The sequence below is a fragment of the Mustela nigripes genome, chromosome 1 (genome assembly GCF_022355385.1).
Source record: "Mustela nigripes isolate SB6536 chromosome 1, MUSNIG.SB6536, whole genome shotgun sequence".
Taxonomy (NCBI): domain Eukaryota; kingdom Metazoa; phylum Chordata; class Mammalia; order Carnivora; family Mustelidae; genus Mustela; species Mustela nigripes.
The window spans coordinates 73,163,677-73,188,242 of NC_081557.1; the positions used below are offsets into that span (position 1 = coordinate 73,163,677).

General features: G+C 33.9%; 1 protein-coding gene and 1 long non-coding RNA gene across 2 annotated transcripts in view; both read left to right on the forward strand.

The window, feature by feature from the left end:
* LOC132012180 (uncharacterized) overlaps nucleotides 1–6,724 on the forward strand; it is a 303,469-nt gene extending 296,745 nt beyond the window's left edge. The window contains exon 3 of the long non-coding RNA XR_009402545.1: nucleotides 6,664–6,724. This is a non-coding gene — a long non-coding RNA (uncharacterized LOC132012180). The remainder of the gene's footprint in view (nucleotides 1–6,663) is intronic.
* CNTN5 (contactin 5) overlaps nucleotides 6,719–24,566 on the forward strand; it is a 784,689-nt gene continuing 766,841 nt past the window's right edge. The window contains exon 1 of the mRNA XM_059391830.1: nucleotides 6,719–6,788. Coding sequence (XP_059247813.1) covers nucleotides 6,734–6,788 — 55 coding nt within the window. The 5' untranslated portion in view covers nucleotides 6,719–6,733. The remainder of the gene's footprint in view (nucleotides 6,789–24,566) is intronic.

The following is a 24,566-nucleotide window of genomic DNA, read 5'->3' on the forward strand; positions in this document are numbered from 1 at the left end:
CTCAGATATATCGTTTGCAAATATTTTTTCCCATTTTGTAGGTTTTCTTTTCACTTTGTTGATGGTTTCTTTTGTTGTGCAGAAATTTTTAGTTTGAAGTACTTTCACTTGCTTCCCCCCCCCCATTTTGTTATTTGTACTTTAGGTATTATATCCAAAAAATCATTACTAAGACCCATTAAGGCAGTTTTTTCTTAAATTTGCCCTCATACCATATTTTTTATTGTTATTTTTTCAGATAGTATAGTGTGTTGTTTGAAGTCATGGCCTCTGCACCCAGACTGTCTATATATGAATCTCAAATTTACTCAATGGCTGTGCAATCTTCAAAAATTTACTTAATCTCTCTATACTTCACATTTCCCACCTTAACATGAGAATAATAGTTTTAGTTCATAGAGTTCTATGTGTTAATGAGTTTCCAAAGCAATAGTACCTGGTATATTTAAAACATTACAATTTAGCTTCTGTTATGTTCCCTTTATTAATTTCAGAGATTACCTCTGCAATTACTTTTGTCCTTCTATCTTACAAATATCATTTTTAAGTATTATTCTCAATAAGGATTTATTTTTGGCAAATTCAGGTTATTTTTCCCAGATTTTTAAGATATAATTGGCATCTCGAGTAAGTGAAAAGAGCTTTATTTAACTCTTGTCCCTTAAAGAAACCTCACTAGGTTTGGAACTGTATATTGACAATTATTTCTAACCAGCATGTTATTCTAATCTTTTTGGATCCCTTTATTGTTATTAAGTCAACAGAGAATTTGCTATTCCTATTTTCACAATTAATGCCTCTTTTTGTCTCTGGCTATCTTTTGTCTTTGGTGGTCAGCATTTCCATTTAATTTTACTGGTTTTTTTTTGTTTTTTTTTTTTTAATTTTTCTGGTCATTCTGATTGTTAAAATTGGTAAATCAGTTATGGAAACTGTTAGTAACTATCTCTCTTTTCACATATTCCTTCATCCTATTCTCTTCCTTTTCTGAAAATATGATTAGGCATGAGATATTCCTACTATATCCTCAATTCATTTACCTTCCTATCATGTTTTCCATTCATTTGCCTCTTGGGGCTGCATTCTAGACAATTTCCTTATCTTTGTTTCTTCTTTTCCATAATGCCAATTCCTTTATGTTTAAAAACAAATCATATATATTTATTTTTTTAATCTGTGTTTGAAATGTCAAACATCTAGTCTTCACAAGTCTGATTCTGACTTTTATTCTCACTGTTGACTATCACTTATAGTGATTTGTTTTCCTGTGTATATCATGTATATTGACATGAATTTTTCAAATTGAAATTTTCTTTTTTCTTTCCATCTAGTCTCATGGTTTAAGATTGATTTATTTCTTAATTAAATTCAACTAATTAACATATAATGTTTGAAGAAATTAAAACTTGTATATGATGTATTATAGGAAGGATTTATGTAGTAATAACTCATGATTTGAGGTAAAAGATAGCATTTTTCCATCAGAATATTGATACTCAGAAAAAAATTCATTCCTATATAATACAATTGACAAAAAAGAGTTAAGTCAGATTAGTTAAATTATAGCATTTAAGCTATGTCTGTATGATTTTTTTAAATTACCATTTTAAATTAACTCAGTACCAGTTTCAGTTATGTCAGATAGGAGGGCTTCTAGAAACTTTTGTAGATATTGCTATGAAGTTTTGTAAGAAATAAGGTGGCTTAAAGATCAAGATTATTCTTAACCCCACTTTTCTTTGACTAGCTGTGTGATCTTCATCAATAAAAGGTGTCAAAGTAATTTATAGAGGTGTATAGGTAGAGTGCATAACATAATGCATAGCACATAGAATTTTTAAAACGGTGCTGCTTATGTTACTTTGTGTCAAATAATTTATTTACGAGAGATTCCAGTTTATCCAGTAATTATTATTAAAAAATAATAATTGTATAGCTACTAAAACCAAGCATGCTCTGTTCTAGATGCTGAGTCTACAAAGATGACAAAAACAAAAATTCTTGATTTCATGGACATCACATCCCAGTAGGAGAAAAAGAAAATTTAAAAGAAAACAAATAAATAGTAGAACCTCAAGCATTGATAATTTATAAGAAGAAAAATAAGGCAGGGTAATGTATGGAAAACCAGTGACAGGGCTGACAGGAAGTATCTTTGGGAGGGACTTCCTGTTTAAGAAGCATCAAGAAGAGCCCAAGGAACAGAGTCTAATTATCTGAAGTTACCCAGTCTGGGAAGAACTGATGGTGGAGGGGTCCAGGCAAAGGAAACAATGAGTGCTTGGCTTATTTGAAGAACAGCAAGAAAGCCAGTGTTGTGGAAAAGGAGTGTAGATAGCTAGAAGATCTGAAATACACTAGCTACTTATTTTCCTTTATTTGCAAATGTTTACAGTAATTCAGGTAAATATCTGAAAAGTAAGATGTTATTTCATACATTTTTCTTTAATAGTGACTATCACTAATTATCACTATCACTAACAGTGATAATATTCTAAACATTGAAATAAGCTCTTTTAAAATGTGAGGCTTTAAATTTTGTATCTGATTAGTAGTTTCCCCTTTAGTATTTCTGGCTTTTCAATCTTCTGATGAACAACAGTTTTTGTACAGCTACCAGTCTCCATTAAGATTTTTCTAAATACATATCCTGTTGTTCTTTAGTAAAATTTATCAGCTGATTATAATTTAACCTGGCATGTAGGAAGAACTTAATATACTCTATGTTTGCATAAATACATTATTTTATTATTTGATACAAGAATTTTATTAAAGTCATGGGAATAATTGTTTTTTTCAAGAGATGCATATAAAAAAGTTAACATATTTCATCAACAAAACTAAAAGATCACCTATAGAATGAAAAAAAAATATTTGCAAATGATATAGTTGATAGTATCCAAAATATATAAAGAACTTATACAACTTTACATCCCAAAGAACAAATAATATAATTAAAAACAGGCAGAATGAAGCACCTGGATGGCTCAGTGAGTTAAGTATCTACCTTTGACCCAGGTCATGATCCTAGAGTCCTTTGACTGAGTTCCACGTGGGGCTCCCTGCTAGTGGGGAGCCTGCTTTTCTCTTCCCCTCTGCCTGCCACTTCCTCTGCTTGTGCTCTCTTCCCAGTCTCTCTCTCTCAAGTAAATAAATAACAAAATAAATAAAAATTAAAAATAATAAATAAAAAAATCTTAAAAATGGCCAGAAGACATAAATGGATATTTCTCCAAAGAAGATATCTGTGGGTCATACAGATTACACATGAAAAGATACTCAGCAACACTCATCATCAAAGAGATCCAAATCAAAACTACAATGACATATCACCTCACACCTGTCAGAATGGCTAAAATCAACAACATAAGAAAGCAAGTCTTGGCAAGGATGTGGGTAAAAAGAACCTTCTTTTGCTATTGGTGGGTATGCATACTCGTGCAGCTACTATGGAAAACAATATGCAGTTTCCTCAAAAAATTAAGAATAGAACTAAACTACCATATAATCCAGTAACCACAGTATTGGGCATTGACCCAAAGAATATGAACCACTAATTCAAAATATATATGTACTGCCATGTTTATCACAACACTATTTACTATAGCCAAATAATGGAAGCAGCCCTAGTATTTATAAATAATGGATAAAGAAGAAGTGGTATATAAAATGGGGTATTAGTCAGCTATAAAAAAGAATGACATTTTTCCATTTTCAACAACACAGATGGAGATAGAGAGTATAGGGCTAAGTAAAATAAGTCAGTGAAAGACAAATACTATATGATTTCACTTATATGTGGAATTTAAGTAACAAATAAACAAAGGGGGAAAAAAAGAAAAAGAGAGAGAAACCAGTAAACAGACTTTTAATTATAAAACACAAACTGATGGTTTGGGTAGGTGAAATAGGTGATGGGTATTAAAGAGTACACTTATCATGATGAGCACTGAATAATGTACACCTGATGCTAATATAACACTACATGTTAACTATAGTGTAACTAAAACAATAAAGAAAAGAAAAAAAACGTTTCTTAGTAACTTAATGATGCTGTTGGGACTTCTTTGTTTGTTTGCTTATTATTAAAAAAAGTTTACATATTTCAGAACCCAAAGATAATTTCTTTTACTTTTTACTTGAGGAAAATAAAAATAGAGATAATAAAAAAAGAAAGCAAAAAAAAAAAGAAAAAGAAAAAAGGCTTTAGATGTCTTAAGAGAATGGCTTTTAAAGATCTATGATTTTTTGTTTGTTTGTTTTAGCCCCATTAAGCAACAACCAAGAATGCTGGGGAATGAACCCCCCCCCCCACACACACAGGCTGTTTGAAGAGATTATTTTGTTTCTTTTAGTAATAAAATTCAGCGTAGTATTTTTTTTTTAAGAATTGAAAAAAAAAAGTGCCTGAGTTATATACATAAGGATTATTCCATAATAGCATGTTGATAAAAGGAATACTCAAATATCTTCTTATCAGAAATTGCTTCTCTGAACCCCGGCTAAAGTAGCTTCATCTATCATCTCACTGTTTCTTTACTCTGGCTTAATTCTATCATGGTATGGATCACTCTTTAATATTGATTTATTTATTCATATGCTCATTTTGAATCTCCCTGCATTGTCCCATTCAACAGTAAAACATTTGTCCAAGATCAGTGTCCTGAAATTTTACTGAAGAATCCTCTGTTTTATCCCCAACTTCTTCCAGTTTTATGAATATATTCTCCCTTTTAATAGCTCTATATTAGTAGTATATTTACAGTATCCCCCTTCTTGGCTCATACTCTGTGATTAACTTCTCCATATATGTGCGCGTGTGTGTGTGTGTGCACGTGTGTGCATTTTCTCTGACATTCCCAATATATAGCATGTAAATGCTCTGAAAACTTGCATTTGTTGATGAAGAATGGCTAACACAACAGAGAACATTGCAAATAGAGAAAGAAAATACCAGTTTGGGGGACATAGACTGAGCAGAAGCTAATCAAAACAAGTGAAGCAAAACTATAGTAATATCTCAGATTTCACAATCTGAGAGAACTCCATTTCAAAATGGGTTGAAAAATTCACTAATTCAAGTGTGAAGTTCTCATGAATCATAATTGTGGTTCTAGCAACTTTAAATCTCTCTAATGTTTATGTGTGAAGTGCTAATTTTCTTCTTTTCATTTCTAGTAAAATAAACAGTATATAAATATAAAAATGTTTTAAATTGTAAAAATTAATAAGATTTTTTGTGCTTTAAATAGTTTTTGTTTCTGATATTTATTTAAAAGAATGAATGAAGAGTCTTTTTTTTTTGGAAGTAGATGACTATAAATCAATCATTATTAGCTGTTATTAACTTTCTTGTTCACTTGTGATTCTAATCATATGATTCATATAGATTACCAATGTTTAGATTTAAAAATATAAATGAAATAAGAGTAACATTATTAGGTGGAAGATTCACTAATAGAGGTCCCTGTTTGGGCAAGATTATATCAAATTGGGGGGGTGCTTGCCTATATATTTAAGATTTTTTTCTAAAATACAGAGATAACCTGAACTTCTTTTCTTTTCTTTTCCTTTCTTTTCTTTTCTTTTATTTATTTGACAGACAGATCACAAGTAGGCAGAAAGGCAGGCTGAGAGAGAGAGATGGAAGCAGGTCCCTGCTGAGCAGAGAGCCTGATGAGGGGCTCAATCCCAGGACCCTGAGATCATGACCTGAGCCAAAGGCATAGGCTTTAACCCGCTGAGCCACCCAGGTGCCCCGTAATCTGAATTTAAGTCCATAAGAAGGAAACAGTTGCCAAGAAACAATTGTTATTTTAAAATTATTAACACACTGTACAATAATTTCCCAATTTGATTACTAAGTGACACCTGAAAGCTCAGAAGTTATTTGTCTATTATAGGAATTTTGAATGCACATTTGTCAAATTCTTGTAGGAAATTCCATTCCAAAATTTATATTTTTTATGTTTATCATATCTTTCAGGACAAATAATGGAACTTAGCAAAACTAATGGGCTAGACTCATCATTGTTATAAAAACGCAATTAGACAAAATGTTTAAATATTCACAAAGAGTATTTCCTTTAGATTCTGGCTAGCAAAGAATGCTGAGGGAAATATCAGAGTAGGGAAATAAGACACAGTGCAGATAATCACAGGAGTTATAAACAAATGCAGTTCACATTAATAATTAAGTGAGGAAATTTCCTGTGGAGGTTTAGATGAGCTACAGCACAATGTGTAAAATCACTTGGCTAACTGATCATTAGTTATGTTCTAGACCAGAGGAGTATATATTAATAAAACTGGTTTTTCTATCCTATTTTTCTAGTCCAATAAGTTGTCTAATGTAATACATATGGCTATTTCCCTGTGAGGAAAAATCATCCTCATTAAAACCTGATGTTTTTATTTTATGTAAAGGAGTACTTAATATAAATAAATGTGTTAAAGAAAGTTTATCACTTCTCTGAAGTTTTTGTGTCATGCATTGGATTAATTTTAATGGAATTATTTCAATGTTGTCAATATCCAAGTATACATTAATCTGACCTTTGCAATAAAATGTATTTATTATTTTAGTGTGATAATTTTGAGTTGGTCTGTGTCTGTCTACTTTTTTTGTTTTCTCAGTTTTTGAAATGTTATTTATGCCCACAGGGCATTCTTTAAAGAAGAAACATCAGAGCTGCTAAACACACTGAGACACAAGATATCCTAGTAACCAAGGATGGCTTCCTCTTGGAAACTAATTCTGCTTCTGTCAGTAGCTGGGTGTCTTTCAGGTAAGAATTTTGATGTACATATGAAATAACAAAAATATATTAAAATCTTCATTACAAAATATCCTTCATTACAAAATATCTTCATTACAAAATATCCTTTAAATGAAATATGTTCATTTAAATTTATATCAGAAGTCACACTTTTCAACAAAAGAAAGAAAACAATTCTTAAACTTTGTTAAAAGCAAAAAGTCATATACAATTCAATATAATAAGGTACCTAGGAAAACACTATATGAATGTTAATAAAATGAGTATCCATCCCACCTCACTGACTTTCATTTACAATGTAAACCATTATTAACCTTTAGAAGATTTGGTAATATATTTATCATTTAGCTCAAATAATTATAAAAATGTCTCACTACAATGCGAAATTTTATCATATAAAGACAGAATTATGCCGGATTAATTATACTCACACACACAATCATTTAAAGGCATTTCCAACACAATGAATTTGTCTTGTTGTCTCAGCTTCTCTAACTTTGCTTCGATCAATCTTATTGTTCTACATCTCGGATCTAAAATGTTATCTTTTACTCTGCAAAAGTAGTTTATCTTCTTTGGAGTAATACTATCATAATACTAAAAATTAATATGCCACAAGTTTTTGTTTTAATTTAAGAATGTCTAGAAATTAAATTGTAATAATAATTTAAATGTTTACACTTGTAACATTTTTTATAGCTTGATTTGATTTAACTCAATAACTATGTTGTTTTATTAAGTGCTATTACTGTAACTTCAGCTATTTATGATGGATGGATCTTCTTTAAAAGCAAAGAGGTAATCCTCAACTTAGATAATTTATTATTGCAATTATAAATGCACACTATATGTTTAAATGTAACAGCTAACATATTTACATGTATTTGAATGCTTTCAGAAGATATAGCAAAACCTCTTTTTTGTTGAAATGTTAGTAACTAACTGCAAAAACAACAAAACAATCCTTAATTTATTACTATTTTTATGTATTGAGTATAACTGCTAATGTGGAAAAAACAGGTTTAAGAAGATACTGGAAAGGTAAGATGAAACTTCTAAAAATGTTGATAGACACATCTGTGAAAACATGAAAAAGCAAGAAAACAAGAGCAAGAGGCATTAAAAGTTAAACGAAAACCATGGTCCATCAATATTTTGGTTACTTTAAAAAGAAGTAAAGACTCTTCAAATATTTTATCTGTTTTTCTTTCTGTATAGTAGTAGCATCTCCCCCAGTGATTGTTTCTTTCTCTTTTACTGTCTCAATGCCCTTCTAAATTTTATATAGTTTAATACTATTCAGTGATAAAAATAAATAATCAAACCATACATACACCTGGATAAATCTTATATACATATTGTTAATTGAAAGAAGCTTGTCTGAAAAGACTATATATTGCATGATTCTATTTATATGATATTTTGGTAAGGAAAAAACTATAGAAACAGTACAGATTACTGATTACCAGAGGTTGGGAAAAGGGGATGATTAAATGTTTGAGTGAAGATAAAGTATTTTTTAGGGTGATAAAAACACTCTCTATGATATTGTAATGGTGAATGCATGCCATTACACATTTATCAAAACTAATAGAACTTTATAGCACAAAGTAAACATCATTGTATACAAATTAAAAACAATAATAATTTAGGAGATTAATGGATCCCAGATTAAAAGGCAGAATGTGACAAACAATCTAACTATATTACAAATGTATGAAGAAACTTCATGTAAGGCAGTGGGGGACAAGGGTAATGACTTTAGTAACTATGGAAATGAATCTTCAAAACTAAAAGCAAGAAAACACACACGCACACACACACACCAAAAACCTTGTACTTAGGTAATATGCTCTAGTTAGTAATATTATCATTAGCAACTCTAATCCCACTATACATGAAATTGAACAATTAAGGCAGTGGTGGTGAATGGAGCCAATTTTCTCACTGTTAGAATGGGAGGTTACAGATGAGCAAGAGAAGGATAGATTGATCCATGTGGTAATGGGTTAGCATTAAAGACTTCATTATGAACTTACGTTTAGCTTAATGTAGATGCAGATGGTTACATATAAAAAGTATAGAAATGTATATGTATGTGGCTAGGTATACACACATATATCATGTTCTGTCATTTAAGATGGCCTATGAGCAAGGTACTATAGTAGAAACCAGTACATAAAGTGCTAAGATCTTGGTTTCTAATACTATTCTCCAATTGAAGGGATCAGGGCTATTTGAAGAAGAACTAACTCTAGGACTGGGGCAGGAAGTATACTTGACAAGCCTAGGGTATCTTATAATAACAAAGAGTAAAGAGATGCTAAAACAAACAAAGCAACACACAAAAAACAAACACAATGAAGCAAGTATGTCAAAGGGACACAGAAACCAACTGAAAAAGTTCCCAATAGCCCAAACTGGAAAAAATTTGAGCAAGAAAATAAAGAAATATGAGTTAAAGCCAAAAGAATAAAATAATTCCCCATAAGTCCATATTGATATGATAAGCAAATAAATAAATAAAACAAAAGAATAGACTAATTTCCCTTGTAGATGAATTTCAAATAATTTATGAAAATACTTTTTTCTCAGGGAAGTGGAATGTAACTTCCCCATCCTTTAAATGTGGGCTCCACAGAAACTTGTTTCCAAAGAATACAGAATGGAAAAGGATAAAAAAGTAACTTTCCAGAGAAAGAAACTGATAACTTTTTCAACTCAGTGATGATCAAAGTCAACATCAGCAAAGATGGCATTTACCCTTGATGTGGTGTGATAAGAATGGCACCTTACTTCTGTGATTTTCCTCATTAAGACCTGTGTCCCCAGTCTAATATGAGAAAAATGTCAGTTAAATCCCAAAGGAGAGACATTCTATGAAATACTTGGCCAGTACTCTTCAAAAATTTGAAGGTCATCAAAAACTAGGAATATAGGAGAAAGTGTCAAAGAAAAAGGAATCTAAGATGACACAAAAGCTAAATGTAATATGTGACTGCAATAGAATCCTTTGATAGAAAAAGAACATTGTACATAAACAGAGAATCTACATAAAATATGTACTTTATTTAAGAAGTAGTAGGAAACATCAATCTTATGACAGTGAGTTGTGAAATGGTTAGTAGAGGAGGGAAATTAGATATTGTAAATTTTATTTTCTGAAGGTGAACCAAACAATTGAAAGAATGGCAGATAACTTCAAAAAGATAGAAATTCAAGTCTGTGTGTCTGTACATTTATGGATGTTTTAAGCCTAGAGGAACTACTATTTACAGAAATTCAGTCCACAGAAGACATAATATACATGTTGATTGTATATTTCACTAGTTAGTTTTTTCTGTGTAATCAACCATCCTCAGATTTAGTAGTGCATAGGAGTGCATACACAAGCACATGTGTGTGTACGTGCGTATACACACACACACACACACACACACACACACACACACCACAAACATTATTTCTTACAATCCTGAGTGTCAGGTTGATGGTTCTTCTGGCTTGGTCAGGTTTAGCTGATCTCTCCAGTCCCCATGACATTTGAAAGAGTAGGATTGGATAATGTATTTAGCCTCCCACTACTGGTTATTGACTCCACTAGCAAAGGCAATGGGGATGGCTTGATCATGTCTCTGATTTTCCAGTACTCTAGCCCAGGCTCTTTCACACAGTTGCTCAGATAAGTGAAGCAAAAGTAGGGACAAAATCCAACTTGCAAGCACTTTTCAAGCCTTTGTGCCATGTTTGTTATTGTTGCATTGACTACAACAAATCACATAGGCCAAAACAGGATGCAAAGAGTAAAAAAATAGATTCCACCTTTTGAAGAGAGTAGTTTGCAAAAGCACCCTGTAAAGATATTGAATATAGTATTATTAACTTAGGCATTGCGCTACACAGTCGATCTCTAGGATTTATGCATTTTTCATAGTTAAAACTTTGTACCCTTTGAATAATACCTTCTTGTTTCCCCCTCTTTCTAGCTCCTTGGCACCCACCATTCTACTTTCTGCTTCTATAAGTTTGACTATTTTAGATTCTTTATAGGTTCTTTATAGAAGGGGCATACTTAAAAATTTTCCAAGAGTGTAAATCTCATTTTAAGTGTACTTACTGTAAAGGAAAAGAAAAGAAAAGGAAAATAATAAATTAAAAGGGCAGGCAAAACTTTTGAAGATGATGGAGATGTTTATGGCATAGATTATGGTGATGGTTTAACAGATGTATACTTATTCCAAACTTATCAAGTTATATACATTAAATATGTAGTTTTTTGTGTATCAATCATACCTCAGCAAAGTGGTCTAAATAAAGTGTATATAGAGCGGTAAGACATGCCCATTTTCAAGCTCTACCACATAATGTTTTATATCTATGAATATTTTATATGGAAATAATAATCCTGTTTTAGTTAACAACAAAGAAGATATAAGATTTCTTTTTATCAATATTTCAGATACAATGACAGTGAGAAAACTGTGGTCTAACTTCATTAGCTGAACTTAAAATCTTTAAAAATCAATAAATTTTTTATTAGTATAAGATAAATTCACTTGAATAAAATCAAAGCTTTTCAGCATAGAATGTATGAAATTGGGGGAGAAATCATAATTAGCATAGCCTAGTTCTATACATAGCTACAAAAATTATCAACATTTCAACCTCTACTGTGTTAAAATCCATGTTGTTTTCTTTAAAAATGATTCTTCAAAGATTTATTATCCTTCAAATGTGTATAGAGGAAGCAATTGGGAGGAAGCAATATGATACAGGATTTACCTTCTTTGAATTTATAAACAACTTTACTGACATTCCTTGGTTCTTTAAATTGCTTTTCATTTAATCTCCATGTTTAAACAAACACAACAACAAAAATTAAAGGGTTTAAATTGTTCTGCTCTGTTTTACAGAATATCCTATCTAATGGGTTTTTTAATCATCATATCCCTTTGGGAATGTGGATAGTAATTATTCTAATTTCTTCTAAAATATTTAACACTTAGAAATATGCATCATAATAATAATCGTTAACAGTATGTTTTTTTGTGAAATATAATAAAACGGCATGATGGGATACTGAGCTTAAGAGAGATAGTGAATGTGAAATATGTCAAATACAAATATTAATTATTCATTATTAAATAAGCTACAATGTAGTTATTATTATCCACATTATCATGTGGTTGAAGATCATTTGGTTGAAGGATTTTGAAAAAGCATTCTTTTTTTTTTTTCAGTCCCCAGTACTAGCGTATTGCTTTCAACATTCTAAATCTGCTTATGCATTTCTATCAAAGTTATAGACTTAAGAAAAAATATTTAATTAGATTTATTTAAACTAGATATAGTAATAGTGTGACTATATTGAAAAAATCTCCTTCACTAAATTAAAAAAAAAAATTAGAGTTAAAAATAATTTGGAGATCATGTGCCTGATTCCTTATATTTGGCAAGTGAAATATTATTTGTTCTCAATAGGAATGAGGCTCAGGGAGGTTCTATCACATACCCAATGACACATAGATGGTAACTAGTGGAAGAATAATGAGAAGGCTGCCTCCTATATCAATGACTTCAACGTACCAGACAACAGAGAGGGGAGACAAGAGAAGAAATTCAGTTCTCAAAGTTACACTGACTTTCTTCTGATATAATTACCTGTAGTTCATTTTTCCTGAATTAGTTTCAGATGCTTCTGATGTAAGCTGTATTCCTTTAAAACAACCCAAAACCATGCATTTTTCTCAACACTTTCACCTCATTCTTCTTCATTGAGTTAAATTCATTTTATTGGACATTTTATTGTTCCTGTTGCCAAGAAGATGATATACTATTGAATAGAGAATGTCTGTCATGGATAAGCTTATGCAAATACTCTCCTTCTTCTTGGTGGCAGTGAGGTAATAGCTCAGAACTTTGTCACTGACAAGTAGAGTTTCCTAACAACTTTAAAAGGAAATGAAAAGAGAAGTGTTACCGAAAACAAGTGCTTGATAATATTAAGTCTGACTGGTCTACTGCAGTTGAAAAAGAGAAATGGATAATGTGGCTCCTCTGTGATCATTTTGAAATTATATATGTACACACTATATTTGTCCCCCAGGAAGCCATGATGATAATAAAGGTTACCTCAGTGCAAAAAAAAAAAAAAAAAAAGCATACAAGTTTGACTCTTATCAGCTGTGCACTGGTTGTATTAGACATGTAATTAATCAAAAGACAATTTAATTTCTCCTTATTAGTGGAGGTGGGTTTTGGTGGAGGAGGATACCTCCTTAAGATATTTTTATCTTAAAAGCATAGAAAATGATAAGAAATATCTATAATTTTCAGCAATTCCTAGAGTGATATAAAAAGGAAACCATCAGCTGAAGAGAGCCAGATTCAACATCCCCGAGAAATGAGAATAAATATGTGTTCTTGGTGTTTGGGAGAGTAAAGAGAGAATTAACTAGTTTATTGGGTCAAATGAATGTTATTTCGCCTACATGAGAAATATTAAAGATTTTTCCACATAATTATTGGTTAAAGTATAAGCAAACAAAATACATCAAAAGGTTTTATAATCTAGGGGCGCCTGGGTGGCTCAGTGGGTTAAGCCGCTGCCTTCGGCTCAGGTCATGATCTCAGGGTCCTGGGATTGAGTCCCGCATCGGGCTCTCTGCTCGGCAGGGAGCCTGCTTCCCTCTCTCTCTCTCTCTGCCTGCCTCTCCATCTACTTGTGATTTCTCTCTGTCAAATAAATAAATAAAATCTTTAAAAAAAAATGTTTTATAATCTAGAAATGTTGTGAAAGTTATCTCATGCTACTTCAACTGGACTCATTGAAATTACTATGTTCAAAACAAATAAATATTTGTTGCTAAAATATTAACCAGAAACAGTAGTTCTTTCTGATATTGTAAAATAATGCTCAGAAAATTCATACTGTGTCAACTGTCCACAAGAAATTTTGAACAGATGTTCACGATACCATTTGTTAAGCACAGATAAATTTCTACTACAGTAATAAAACAGCAAAATATATCTACTTATGGTAAAGATTGTTTTATTGCTTAGATAGAACCTCTGAGGAGCTGCCTCTATTTACTAATTTGAAAAATTTATCAACAAGAAAACAGCTACATTTTCTATATCTCAGTAATTCAATACATATCTATTCTACTGATAAAATGTAAGATAGTTATATTTGTAAGAACCCAAACAAGCTGGACACAACTGAGTTGCAGAGAAATACAGAAAAAAAAAATTCTGCTCTCCTTGACTTTAAATAAATAAATAAATAAATTCTGCTCTCCTTGACTTTAAATAAAATTTATAGGCTTATCAGGATCTAAATATATAAAATACATCATTTGTAAAATAAATCATATCTAACTGATTGTGAGATTAAAATAGGGTTACTTAGCTATTTGCGAAAAATATTTTTTGCTAATAACCAACCAAGTCAACTGCATATTTCTTGAAACTGTAGATTTTTATATTTGGTGATATTTATCTGATACATCTATCAACCAAAATATTTTTGCTAACATTTAGAAAAAATGTTTCCCATTCTAATTCTCACTGTAGCTTTAGCAAAAATTTGTCAGAGAACTTGTTACTTGGTTATTATATGATGTATATATAAAGGTGTCTGTGCTTCAACAGAACCATTCAAATGGGCCAGATCAGGGATAAATATGGTTTTAAGTGATGATATTTACCTTTTTAGTATTTTAATATTTGTAATTATAATTTTTATATCCTTAAAGGAAACAGGATTATCTTACTCTATAAAAACAGGCAAAGTGTACCTTATTTAATGTGTCTTACAAAAGACTTAGAATAATACTTTCTAAAGCATGGGTACTCATTTTTAAATAAAAGAAAGGCATAATTAATTACTTGTTTGATTCTTCTGTGAAGAGAGGCATACATAAGCTATGTTTTTGTTTATAAAAATTTCTGGTCAGAAAACCTCCAAAAACGATGAATAATTTTGGATTTTCTAATCTGATCATCCTTATATCTTTTAATACCATGGACTAAACTGAGATATTTGTGGATATCCTGTAGTCTGGGGTTAAAGAAGAAACAATTTTCTTAGTTTAGTTCAGGAGATTGTGAAAATATGCCGAAAGGAAAAAAGAAAGGAAGGAACGAAGGAAGGAAGGAAGGAAAGAAGGAAGGAAGGAAGGAAGGAAGGAAGGAAGGAAGGAAAAGATGGGGAGGAAGAAAGAAAGGGAAAGAAAGACAAAGAAAGATGGAGGGTGAGGGAGGGAGGAAAGAAGGAAGGAAGGCAGGAAGGAATGGAAAAGAAAGGAAAAGAAAAGAAAGAAGAAAAAATAAAACGTATGGGGGATAAAGGCAAAAAATAAAAAAATAAAAATAAAATAAAATAAAATCTTTGAATCACCAGTGTCTTTGATCAGGCATCTGAGGTCTCATGCTACACATTTTCGCACAGCATGTAGGTCTGACAGATTTGGTTCAAGGTGTTCTAAAGATCTCCAAGAAGAAACCTGACTTGTATGCCTCTCTACTTGTTCTTCTATAGTAATTCAGAGAGATGCATTAACTGATAATGTCTTTGCTGTCCTAGAACTATTTTTGTCTAATTCCTAACTTAAGCAAGAACTATTTCAACCTCACCCCTGGACACTTAATTCTGAAGGGTTCAGTACAACTCAAGTTGAAACATTTGTTTCACTTATGATCCAGTTTGTCTTCTAAAAATATCATAGGTATGGTTAAAAAGTTCCAAGTAGGCATAGCATAAGTAATTTGTCAAAGATGTTTTGTATTACAGATAGAAAGTGCAGAGATAAAAGGTCAGTCCCAGTGGCCTAATAAGTTCCAAGTATTTGTTAGCCCAAATCATTTATCTGCTAATTTAACAAATATTTATTTAATGCTTACTATGTATCGTTCTAGTCACTAAGGATACAGTAGTGAACAAGACAAACAAAACTTGCATCCTTGAGGAACACACATGCTAGGAGAAAAAATAGACAATTTAGTAAGAAACTAAATAATGCAAGGTCTGCAGGGATAATTCCCATAAAGAAATTAAGGAGAGTAAATTAAAGAGTGATGTCTGTGGTGCTGGGGTAGCAAGTTGTTGCTTTACATAGATGGCAAGAAATATCACTTGGAAATGGTCTCTAAGGAAACATGTAATGAATGTGAAAAAAAGCAAGCCGTGTGAATATCCAAGAGAAAGTGTTTCAGCAGCCGAGGGAGGCAAATGTCAAAACCCTCACAGGGAAGCACTTTCTGTGTTTGAAGAAGAACCAATATAGAAGACAGAAGAACCTTTATGGATAAAGAGAGTATATGACAAGAAGAGTCATAAAGAGTGAAATTAGTAAATAGGCAATGACTAGATCATGTTTTAAGCAGGGATGTAACTTGATAACATGTTAAAAGATCATACTAAGTGCTTTATAGAAAATAGATTGTAGAGCTTGGGCAAAATGTAAGCAGGGAGAACGGGTTGCTATTTCAAAAAGTCTACATGGGGTGCCTTGGTGTCTCTGTCAGTTAAACGTGTGGTTCTTGATTTTGATTCAGGTCATGATCTTTGGGTTGTGAGATAGACTCACATTGGGCTTCACTCTGGGTGTGAAGCCTGCTTTGGATTCTCTCTCTCCCTCTCCCTCTAGCTCCTCCCCCACTTCTCTCCTTCTCTTTCTCTCAAAAAAAAAAAAAAAAAGTCTCTCAGAGAGAAGATGACAACAGGTATTCAATGAGTAATTATTGATTTGAATATGAGTCAGCAGTGTTATGTGGCTACCAAAACAAACAAACCAACAAACCAAAAAACTTATATTATCGTCAGCTGTATTAACAATGTTGAGAACAAGAGAGAAGTAAGATCTACTTTACATCTATCATGCTAACAATGACTGTGGTATTATGTTCAGTTCCTAGCTCAGACATATAATAGAAACACAGATAAACAAGAATGAATTTACTGGAGGGAAAGCAAAGTGAAAAGGAAAAATTTGAAACCATATTATAATAAAAATGGTAAAAGGAACTAAAAGAACGAGGATTAAATTAAATATTAGAGCTAATGTTTAAGGAAATTTTGAAGTAAGATTCAGTGAAGACCTCCTTCTTCTTGCAGGGTCTTTCCTGAATCAATTATCTTTTGCTTTTTTTAAGTCCATGAGTAAAATATATTCAAAACTCCAATATACAAATATCTTAGGGGTCAGGCAAAAAGGCTTTTTGTATTTGAACTCTGGGAATATATTCTTCTCATACTTTTTAAGGTGATTTTACCTGCCTATTTTATATCCTGATTCACAGTAGTGACTTTCAGTTGCAGATTGCCTTCTTTATTTAGGACATTGAGGTCAGGCCTCTGTATATTGTCTAATGATAAGCAACTATAATCGTTCATGGAATAAAACAAAATACAAAGATTTTGAAAAAAGGAGCGCCTGGGTGGTTTAGTCAATTTAGCATCTGCCTTCAGCTTGGGTCATGATCCCAAGGGCCTGGGATTGAGTCTTGCTTTGGGTTTCCTGCTCAGTGGAAGCCTGCTTCTCCCTCTCCCTCTGTCTGCTGTTCTGCCTACTTGTGCTCCTTCTCTATTTCTCTGTCAAACAAATAAATAAGATCTTAAAAATATTTTTTGAAAAAATAACCTTTTTTCTTAACTATCATATAAAAGATCATTTTCAGTATCCTGATCTCTTAGTGAGGTACATCAGCCTATTATTTCTCATAGCAAGAAAGAATTGTCACATAGCAAATAGGCAGGATTCTTGGCTCAAAAGTCAGAATCCCAAAGGTAATACCACATACAGCTTCTATCTTTAAGTAGCTGAAAGTTTGTCATATGTGAGCAGCTTAGATTTACTCTAAAATCTCCAAAGGGACAAATCAGTCAAAATACCAAAAAGTGAAAAGTATAATTAATTTAAAATGAAGATCATTCTAAGAAGTCAGAGTTGTGCACTGGTAGAATTACCTCTATCTTAAGAGAATCTGTCCGTTCTCTGTGAGTTCAAGTATGAGCTAAATGGTCATTATGTAAAGATAATTGGAGCATCAAAAGCTTGCTCAATCAGGTGATATAAATGCTTTTCCCCTATTAGATCTATGATTCTGTAAGATGGACTTTAAGAAAGTAGCTATGCATTTTATATTTTATTTTTATCATATTTTAGTAACATAGGAAGTTTAACAATAGAGGATTACCAAAGGAGAGAAAGATGAATAGTTGCAGGTAGAAAAACTGGATATCGAAAGAATGGGTTGGAGGCCAAAAACAATATATAGACACATCCAGTAGAATTGACTTATTTGATGAGAAGGAAAGAGTAAAAGATATTTTTTGTTTGCTGTTTTGAGCCAGTATGTGAGAGTAAAGTGGAGCCATCAGTAGAAATAAAGACCAAAAAGTAGATTAGTTTGAAATTAAAGTTGACGAAATATAATGGACTTGTGAGTTGAAGAAATAAACAGTTGTTATTATCAAATATAATGTAATGGATTCAGAAGAAAAAAGTAATAAACTGGAATCTTTCTTATTCATTGTTGAACATGAAGTGACAAAAACCTGATACTTTTTTTTTAATTTTTTATTTTTTTATAAACATGCATTTTTATCCCCAGGGGTACAGGTCTGTGAATCGCCAGGTTTACACACTGCACAGCACTCACCAAAGCACATACCCTCTCCAATGTCCATAACCCCACCCCCCTTCTCCCAACCCCCCTTCCCCCAGCAACCCTCAGTTTGTTTTGTAAGATTAAGAGTCACATATGGTTTGTCTCCCTCCCAATCCCATCTTGTTTCATTGATTCTTCTCCTACCCACTTAAGCCCCCATGTTGCATCACCACTTCCTCATATCAGGGAGATCATATGATAGTTGTCTTTCTCTGCTTGACTTATTTCGCTAAGCATGATACGCTCTAGTTCCATCCATGTTGTCGCAAATGGCAAGATTTCATTTCTTTTGATGGCTGCATAGTATTCCATTGTGTATGTATACCACATCTTCTTTATCCATTCATCTGTGGATGGACATCTAGGTTCTTCCCATAGTTTGGCTATTGTGGACATTGCTGCTATAAACATTCGGGTGCACGTGCCCCTTTGGATCACTACGTTTGTATCTTTAGGGTAAATACCCAGTAGTGCAATTGCTGGGTCATAGGGCAGTTCTATTTTCAACATTTTGAGGAAGCTCCATGCTGTTTTCCATAGTGGCTACACCAGCTTACATTCACACCAACAGTGTAGGAGGGTTCTCCTTTCTCCGCATCCTCGCCAGCATCTGTCATTTCCTGACTTGTTGATTTTAGCCATTCTGACTGGTGTGAGGTGATATCTCATTGTGGTTTTGATTTGTATTTCACTGATGCCAAGTGATATGGAGCACTTTTTTATGTGTCTGTTGGCCATCTGGATATCTTCTTTGCAGAAATGTCTGTTCATGTCCTCTGCCCATTTCTTGATTGGATTATTTGTTCTTTGGGTGTTGAGTTTGCTAAGTTCTTTATAGATTCTGGACACTAGTCCTTTATCTGATATGTCGTTTGCAAATATCTTCTCCCATTCTGTCAGTTGTCTTTTGATTTTGTTAACTGTTTCCTTGGCTGTGCAAAAGCTTTTGATCTTGATGAAATCCCAATAGTTCATTTTTGCCCTTGCTTCCCTTGTTTTTGGCGATGTTCCTAGGAAGATGTTGCTGCGGCTGAGGTCGAAGAGGTTGCTGCCTGTGTTCTCCTCAAGGATTTTGATGGATTCCTTTCGCACACTGAGGTCCTTCATCCATTTTGAGTCTATTTTCATGTGTGGTGTAAGGAAATGGTCCAATTTCATTTTTCTGCATGTGGCTGTCCAATTTTCCCAACACCATTTATTGGACATTCTTTCCTGCTTTGTCAAAGATTAGTTGATCATAGAGTTGAGGGTCTATTTCTGGGCTCCCTATTCTGTTCCATTGATCTATGTGTCTGTTTTTGTGCCAGTACCATGCTGTCTTGATGATGACAGCTTTGTAATAGAGCTTGAAGTCCAGAATTGTGATGCCACCAACTTTGGCTTTCTTTTTCAATATCCCTTTGGCTATTCGAGGTCTTTTCTGGTTCCATATAAATTTTAGAATTATTTGTTCCATTTCTTTGAAAAAGATGGATGGTACTTTGATAGGAATTGCATTAAATGTGTAGATTGCTTTAGGTAGCATAGACATTTTCACAATATTTATTCTTCCAATCCAGGAGCATGGAACATTTTTCCATTTCTTTGTGTCTTCCTCAATTTCTTTCACGAGTACTTTATAGTTTTCTGAGTATAGATTCTGTGCCTCTTTGGTTAGGTTTATTCCTAGGTATCTTATGGTTTGGGGTGCAATTTTAAATGGGATGTACTCCTTAATATCTCTTTCTTCTGTCTTGTTGGTGTAGAGAAATGCAACTCATTTCTGTGCATTGATTTTATATCCTGACACTTTACTGAATTCCTGTACAAGTCTTAGCAGTTTTGGAGTGGAGTCTTTTGGGTTTTCCACATATAGTATCATATCATCTGCGAAGAGTGATAATTTGACTTCTTCTTTGTCGATTTGGATGCCTTTAATTTCCTTTTGTTGTCTGATTGCTGAAGCTAGGACTTCTAGTACTATGTTGAATAGCAGTGGTGATAATGGACATCCCTGCCGTGTTCCTGACCTTAGTGGAAAAGCTTTCAGTTTTTCTCCATTGAGAATGATGTTTGCGGTGGGTTTTTCATAGATGGCTTTGATGATATTGAGGTATGTGCCCTCTATCCCTACACTTTGAAGAGTTTTGAACAGGAAGGGATGCTGTACTTTGTCAAATGCTTTTTCAGCATCTATTGAGAGTATCATATGGTTCATGTTCTTTCTTTTATTGATATGTTGTATCACATTGACTGATTAGCAGATGTTGAACCAACCTTGCAACCCTGGAATAAATCCCACTTGGTCGTGGTGAATAATCCTTTTAATGTACTGTTGAATCCTATTGGCTAGTATTTTGGTGAGAATTTTTGCATCTGTGTTCATCAAGGATATTGGTCTATAGCTCTCTTTTTTGATGGGATCCTTGTCTGGTTTTGGGATCAAGGTTATGCTGGCCTCATAAAATGAGTTTGGAAGTTTTCCTTCCATTTCTATTTTTTGGAAAAGTTTCAGGAGAAGAAGAATTAGTTCTTCTTTAAGTGTTTGGTAGAATTCCCCCAGGAAGCCGTCTGGCCCTGGGCTTTTGTTTGTTTGGAGATTTTTAATGACTGTTTCAATCTCCTTACTGGTTATGGGTCTGTTCAGGCTTTCTATTTCTTCCTGGTTCAGTTGTGGTAGTTTATATGTTTCTAGGAATGCATCCATTTCTTCCAGATTGTCAAATTTGTTAGCGTAGAGTTGCTCATACTATGTTCTTATAATAGTTTGTATTTCTTTGGTGTTAGTTGTGATCTCTCCTCTTTCATTCATGATTTTATTTATTTGGGTCCTTTCTCTTTTCTTTTTGATAAGTCGGGGCAGGGGTTTATCAATTTTATTAATTCTTTCAAAGAACCAGCTCCTAGTTTCGTTGATTTGCTCTATTGTCTTTTTGGCTTCTATTTCATTGATTTCTGTTCTGATCTTTATGATTTCTCTTCTCCTGCTGGGCTTAGGGTTTCTTTCTTGTTCTTTCTCCAGCTCCGTTAGGTGTGGGGTTAGGTTGTGTACCTGAGACCTTTCTTGTTTCTTGAGGAAGGCTTGTACCACTATATATTTTCCTCTCAGGACTGCCTTTGTTGTGTCCCACAGATTTTGAACTGTTGTATTTTCATTATCATTTGTTTCTATGATTTTTTTCAATTCTTCTTTAATTTCCCAGTTGACCCATTCATTCTTTAGAAGGATGTTGTTTAGTCTCCATGTATTTGGGTTCTTTTCAAACTTCCTCTTGTGGTTGAATTCTAGCTTCAGAGCATTGTGGTCTGAAAATATGCAGGGAATGATCCCAATCTTTTGATACTGGTTGAGTCCTGATTTAGGACTGAGGATGTGATCTATTCTGGAGACTGTTCCATGTGCCCTAGAGAAGAATGTGTATTCTGTTGCTTTGGGATGAAATGTTCTGAATATATCTGTGATGTCCATCTGGTCCAGTGTGTCGTTTAAGGCCTTTATTTCCTTGCTGATCTTTTGCTTGGATGATCTATCCATTTCAGTGAGAGGAGTCTTAAAGTCCCCTACTATTATAGTATTATTGTTGATGTGTTTCTTTGATTTCATTATTAATTGGTTTATATAGTTGGCTGCTCCCACGTTGGGAGCATAGATATTTAAAATTGTTAGATCTTCTTGTTGGACAGACCCTTTGAGTATGATATATTGTCCTTCCTTATCTCTTATTATAGTCTTTGGCTTAAAGTATAATTGATCTGATATAAGGATTGCCACTCCTGCCTTCTTCTGATGTCCATTAGCATGGTAAGTTCTTTTCCACCCCCTCACTTTAAATCTGGAGGTGTCTTCGGGCTTAAAATGAGTTTCTTGGAGGCAACATATAGATGGGTTTTGTTTTTTTATCCATTCTGATACCCTGTGTCCTTTGATTGGGGCATTTAGCCCATTAACATTCAGGGTAACTATTGAGAGATATGAATTTAGTGCCATTGTAGTGCCTGTAAGGTGACTGTTACTGTATACTGTCTCTGTTCCTTACTGATCTACCACTTGTAGGCTCTCTCTTTGCTTAGAGGACCGCTTTCAATATTTCCTGTAGAGCTGGTTTGGTGTTTGCAAATTCTTTCAGTTTTTGTTTGTCCTGAAAGCTTTTAATCTCTCCTTCTATTTTCAATGATAGCCTAGCTGGATATAGTATTCTTGGCTGCATGTTTTTCTCGTTTAGTGCTCTGAAAATATCATGCCAGCTCTTTCTGGCCTGACTGGTCTCTGTGGACAAGTCAGCTGCCAATCTAATATTTTTACCATTGTATGTTACAGACCTCTTTTCCCGTGTTGCTTTCAGGATTTTCTCTTTGTCACTAACTTGTAAATTTTACTATAAGGTGACGGGGTGTGGGCCTATTCTTATTGATTTTGAGGGGCGTTCTCTGAACCTCCTGAATTTTGATGCTCGTTCCCTTTGCCATATTGGGGAAATTCTTCCCAATAATTCTCTCCAGTATACCTTCTGCTCCCCTCTCTCTTTCTTCTTCTTCTGGAATCCCAATTATTCTAATGTTGTTTTGTCTTATGGTGTCACTTATCTCTCGAATTCTCCCCTCATGGTCCAGTAGCTGTTTGTCCCTCTTTTGCTCAGCTTCTTTATTCTCTGTCATTTGGTCTTCTCTATCACTAATTCTTTCTTCTGCCTCATTTATCCTAGCAGTGAGAGCTTCCATTTTTGATTGCACCTCATTAATAGCTTTTTTGATTTCAACTTGGTTAGATTTTAGTTTTTTTATTTCTCCAGAAAGGGCTTTTATATCTCCCGAGAGGGTTTCTCTAATATCTTCCATGCCTTTTTCGAGCCCGGCTAGAACCTTAAGAATTGTCATTCTGAACTCTAGATCTCACATATTACCAATGTCTGTATTGATTAGGTCCCTAGCCTTCGGTACTGCCTCTTGTTCTGTTTTTTTGTGGTGAATTTTTCCGCCTTTTCATTTTTTCCAGATAAGAGTATATGAAGGAGCAAGTAAAATACTAAAAGTGTGGCAACAACCCCAGGAAAATATGGTTTAACCAAATCAGAAGAGATCCCAAATCGTGAGGGGGGAGAAAGGGGATAAAAAGAGGTTCAAAAAGAAAGAAAGAAAGAAAAAAAAAAAAGAAAAAAAAGAAAAGAATTTTAAAAAGGAAAACGAATAAAGAAAAATATAAAAAGGAAAAAATATATATATTAGATAAACTATTTAAAAAACATTAAAAAAGAAAAGGGTAAAAGTTAAAAAAAATTAGCAGATTAAGAGAAAAAAATGAAAAAGAAAAAAATTAAATTAACTGCAATACTAAAAATATCACAGGGAAAAATAAAAAGAAAAAATAAATAAAAAATCACAGGGAGAAAGCCATGAGTTCCGTGCTTTGCTTTCTCCTCCTCTGGAATTCTGCTGCTCTCCTTGGTATTGAAACCGCACTCCTTTGTAGGTTAACTTGGTCTTGGCTGGATTTCTTGTTGATCTTCTGGGGGAGGGGCCTGTTGTAGTGATTCTCAAGTGTCTTTGCCCCAGGCGGAATTGCACTGTCCTTACCAGGGATGGGCTGAGTAATCCGCTTGGGTTTGCTTTCAGGAGCTTTTGTTCCCTGAGCGCTTTCTGTAGATTTCCGGAGGACGGGAATACAAATAGCGGCCTCCTGGTCTCTGGCATGGAGGAGCTGAGAGCCCGGGGCCCCACTTCTCAGTGTGTCCTCAGAGAACAGCGCCCAGTTACTCCCGTCTGCCTGACCTCCAGCTGCGCTCCGAGCTCACCGAGCCTGCGACCGGTTCAAGGTAACCCCGAGCTGTGAGCTTACTGTCGGCTCTGTCTCTGTAGCCGGCTTTCCCGTTCCAATACCCGCAAGCTCTGCAACACTCAGACACCCCCGATCCTTCTGTGACCCTGCGGGACCTGAGGCCACGCTCACCCCACGTGGGCTTCGCCCCGGTTTAGCCTCTGGAGCGATATCCCTCAGCGGAACAGACTTTTAAAAGTCCTGATTTTGTGCTCCGTTGCTCCGCCGCTTGCCAGGAGCCGGCCCCTCCCCCTGGGGTCTATCTTCCTGTCGCTTTGGATTCACTTCTCCGCCGGTCCTACCTTTCAGAAAGTGGTTCTTTT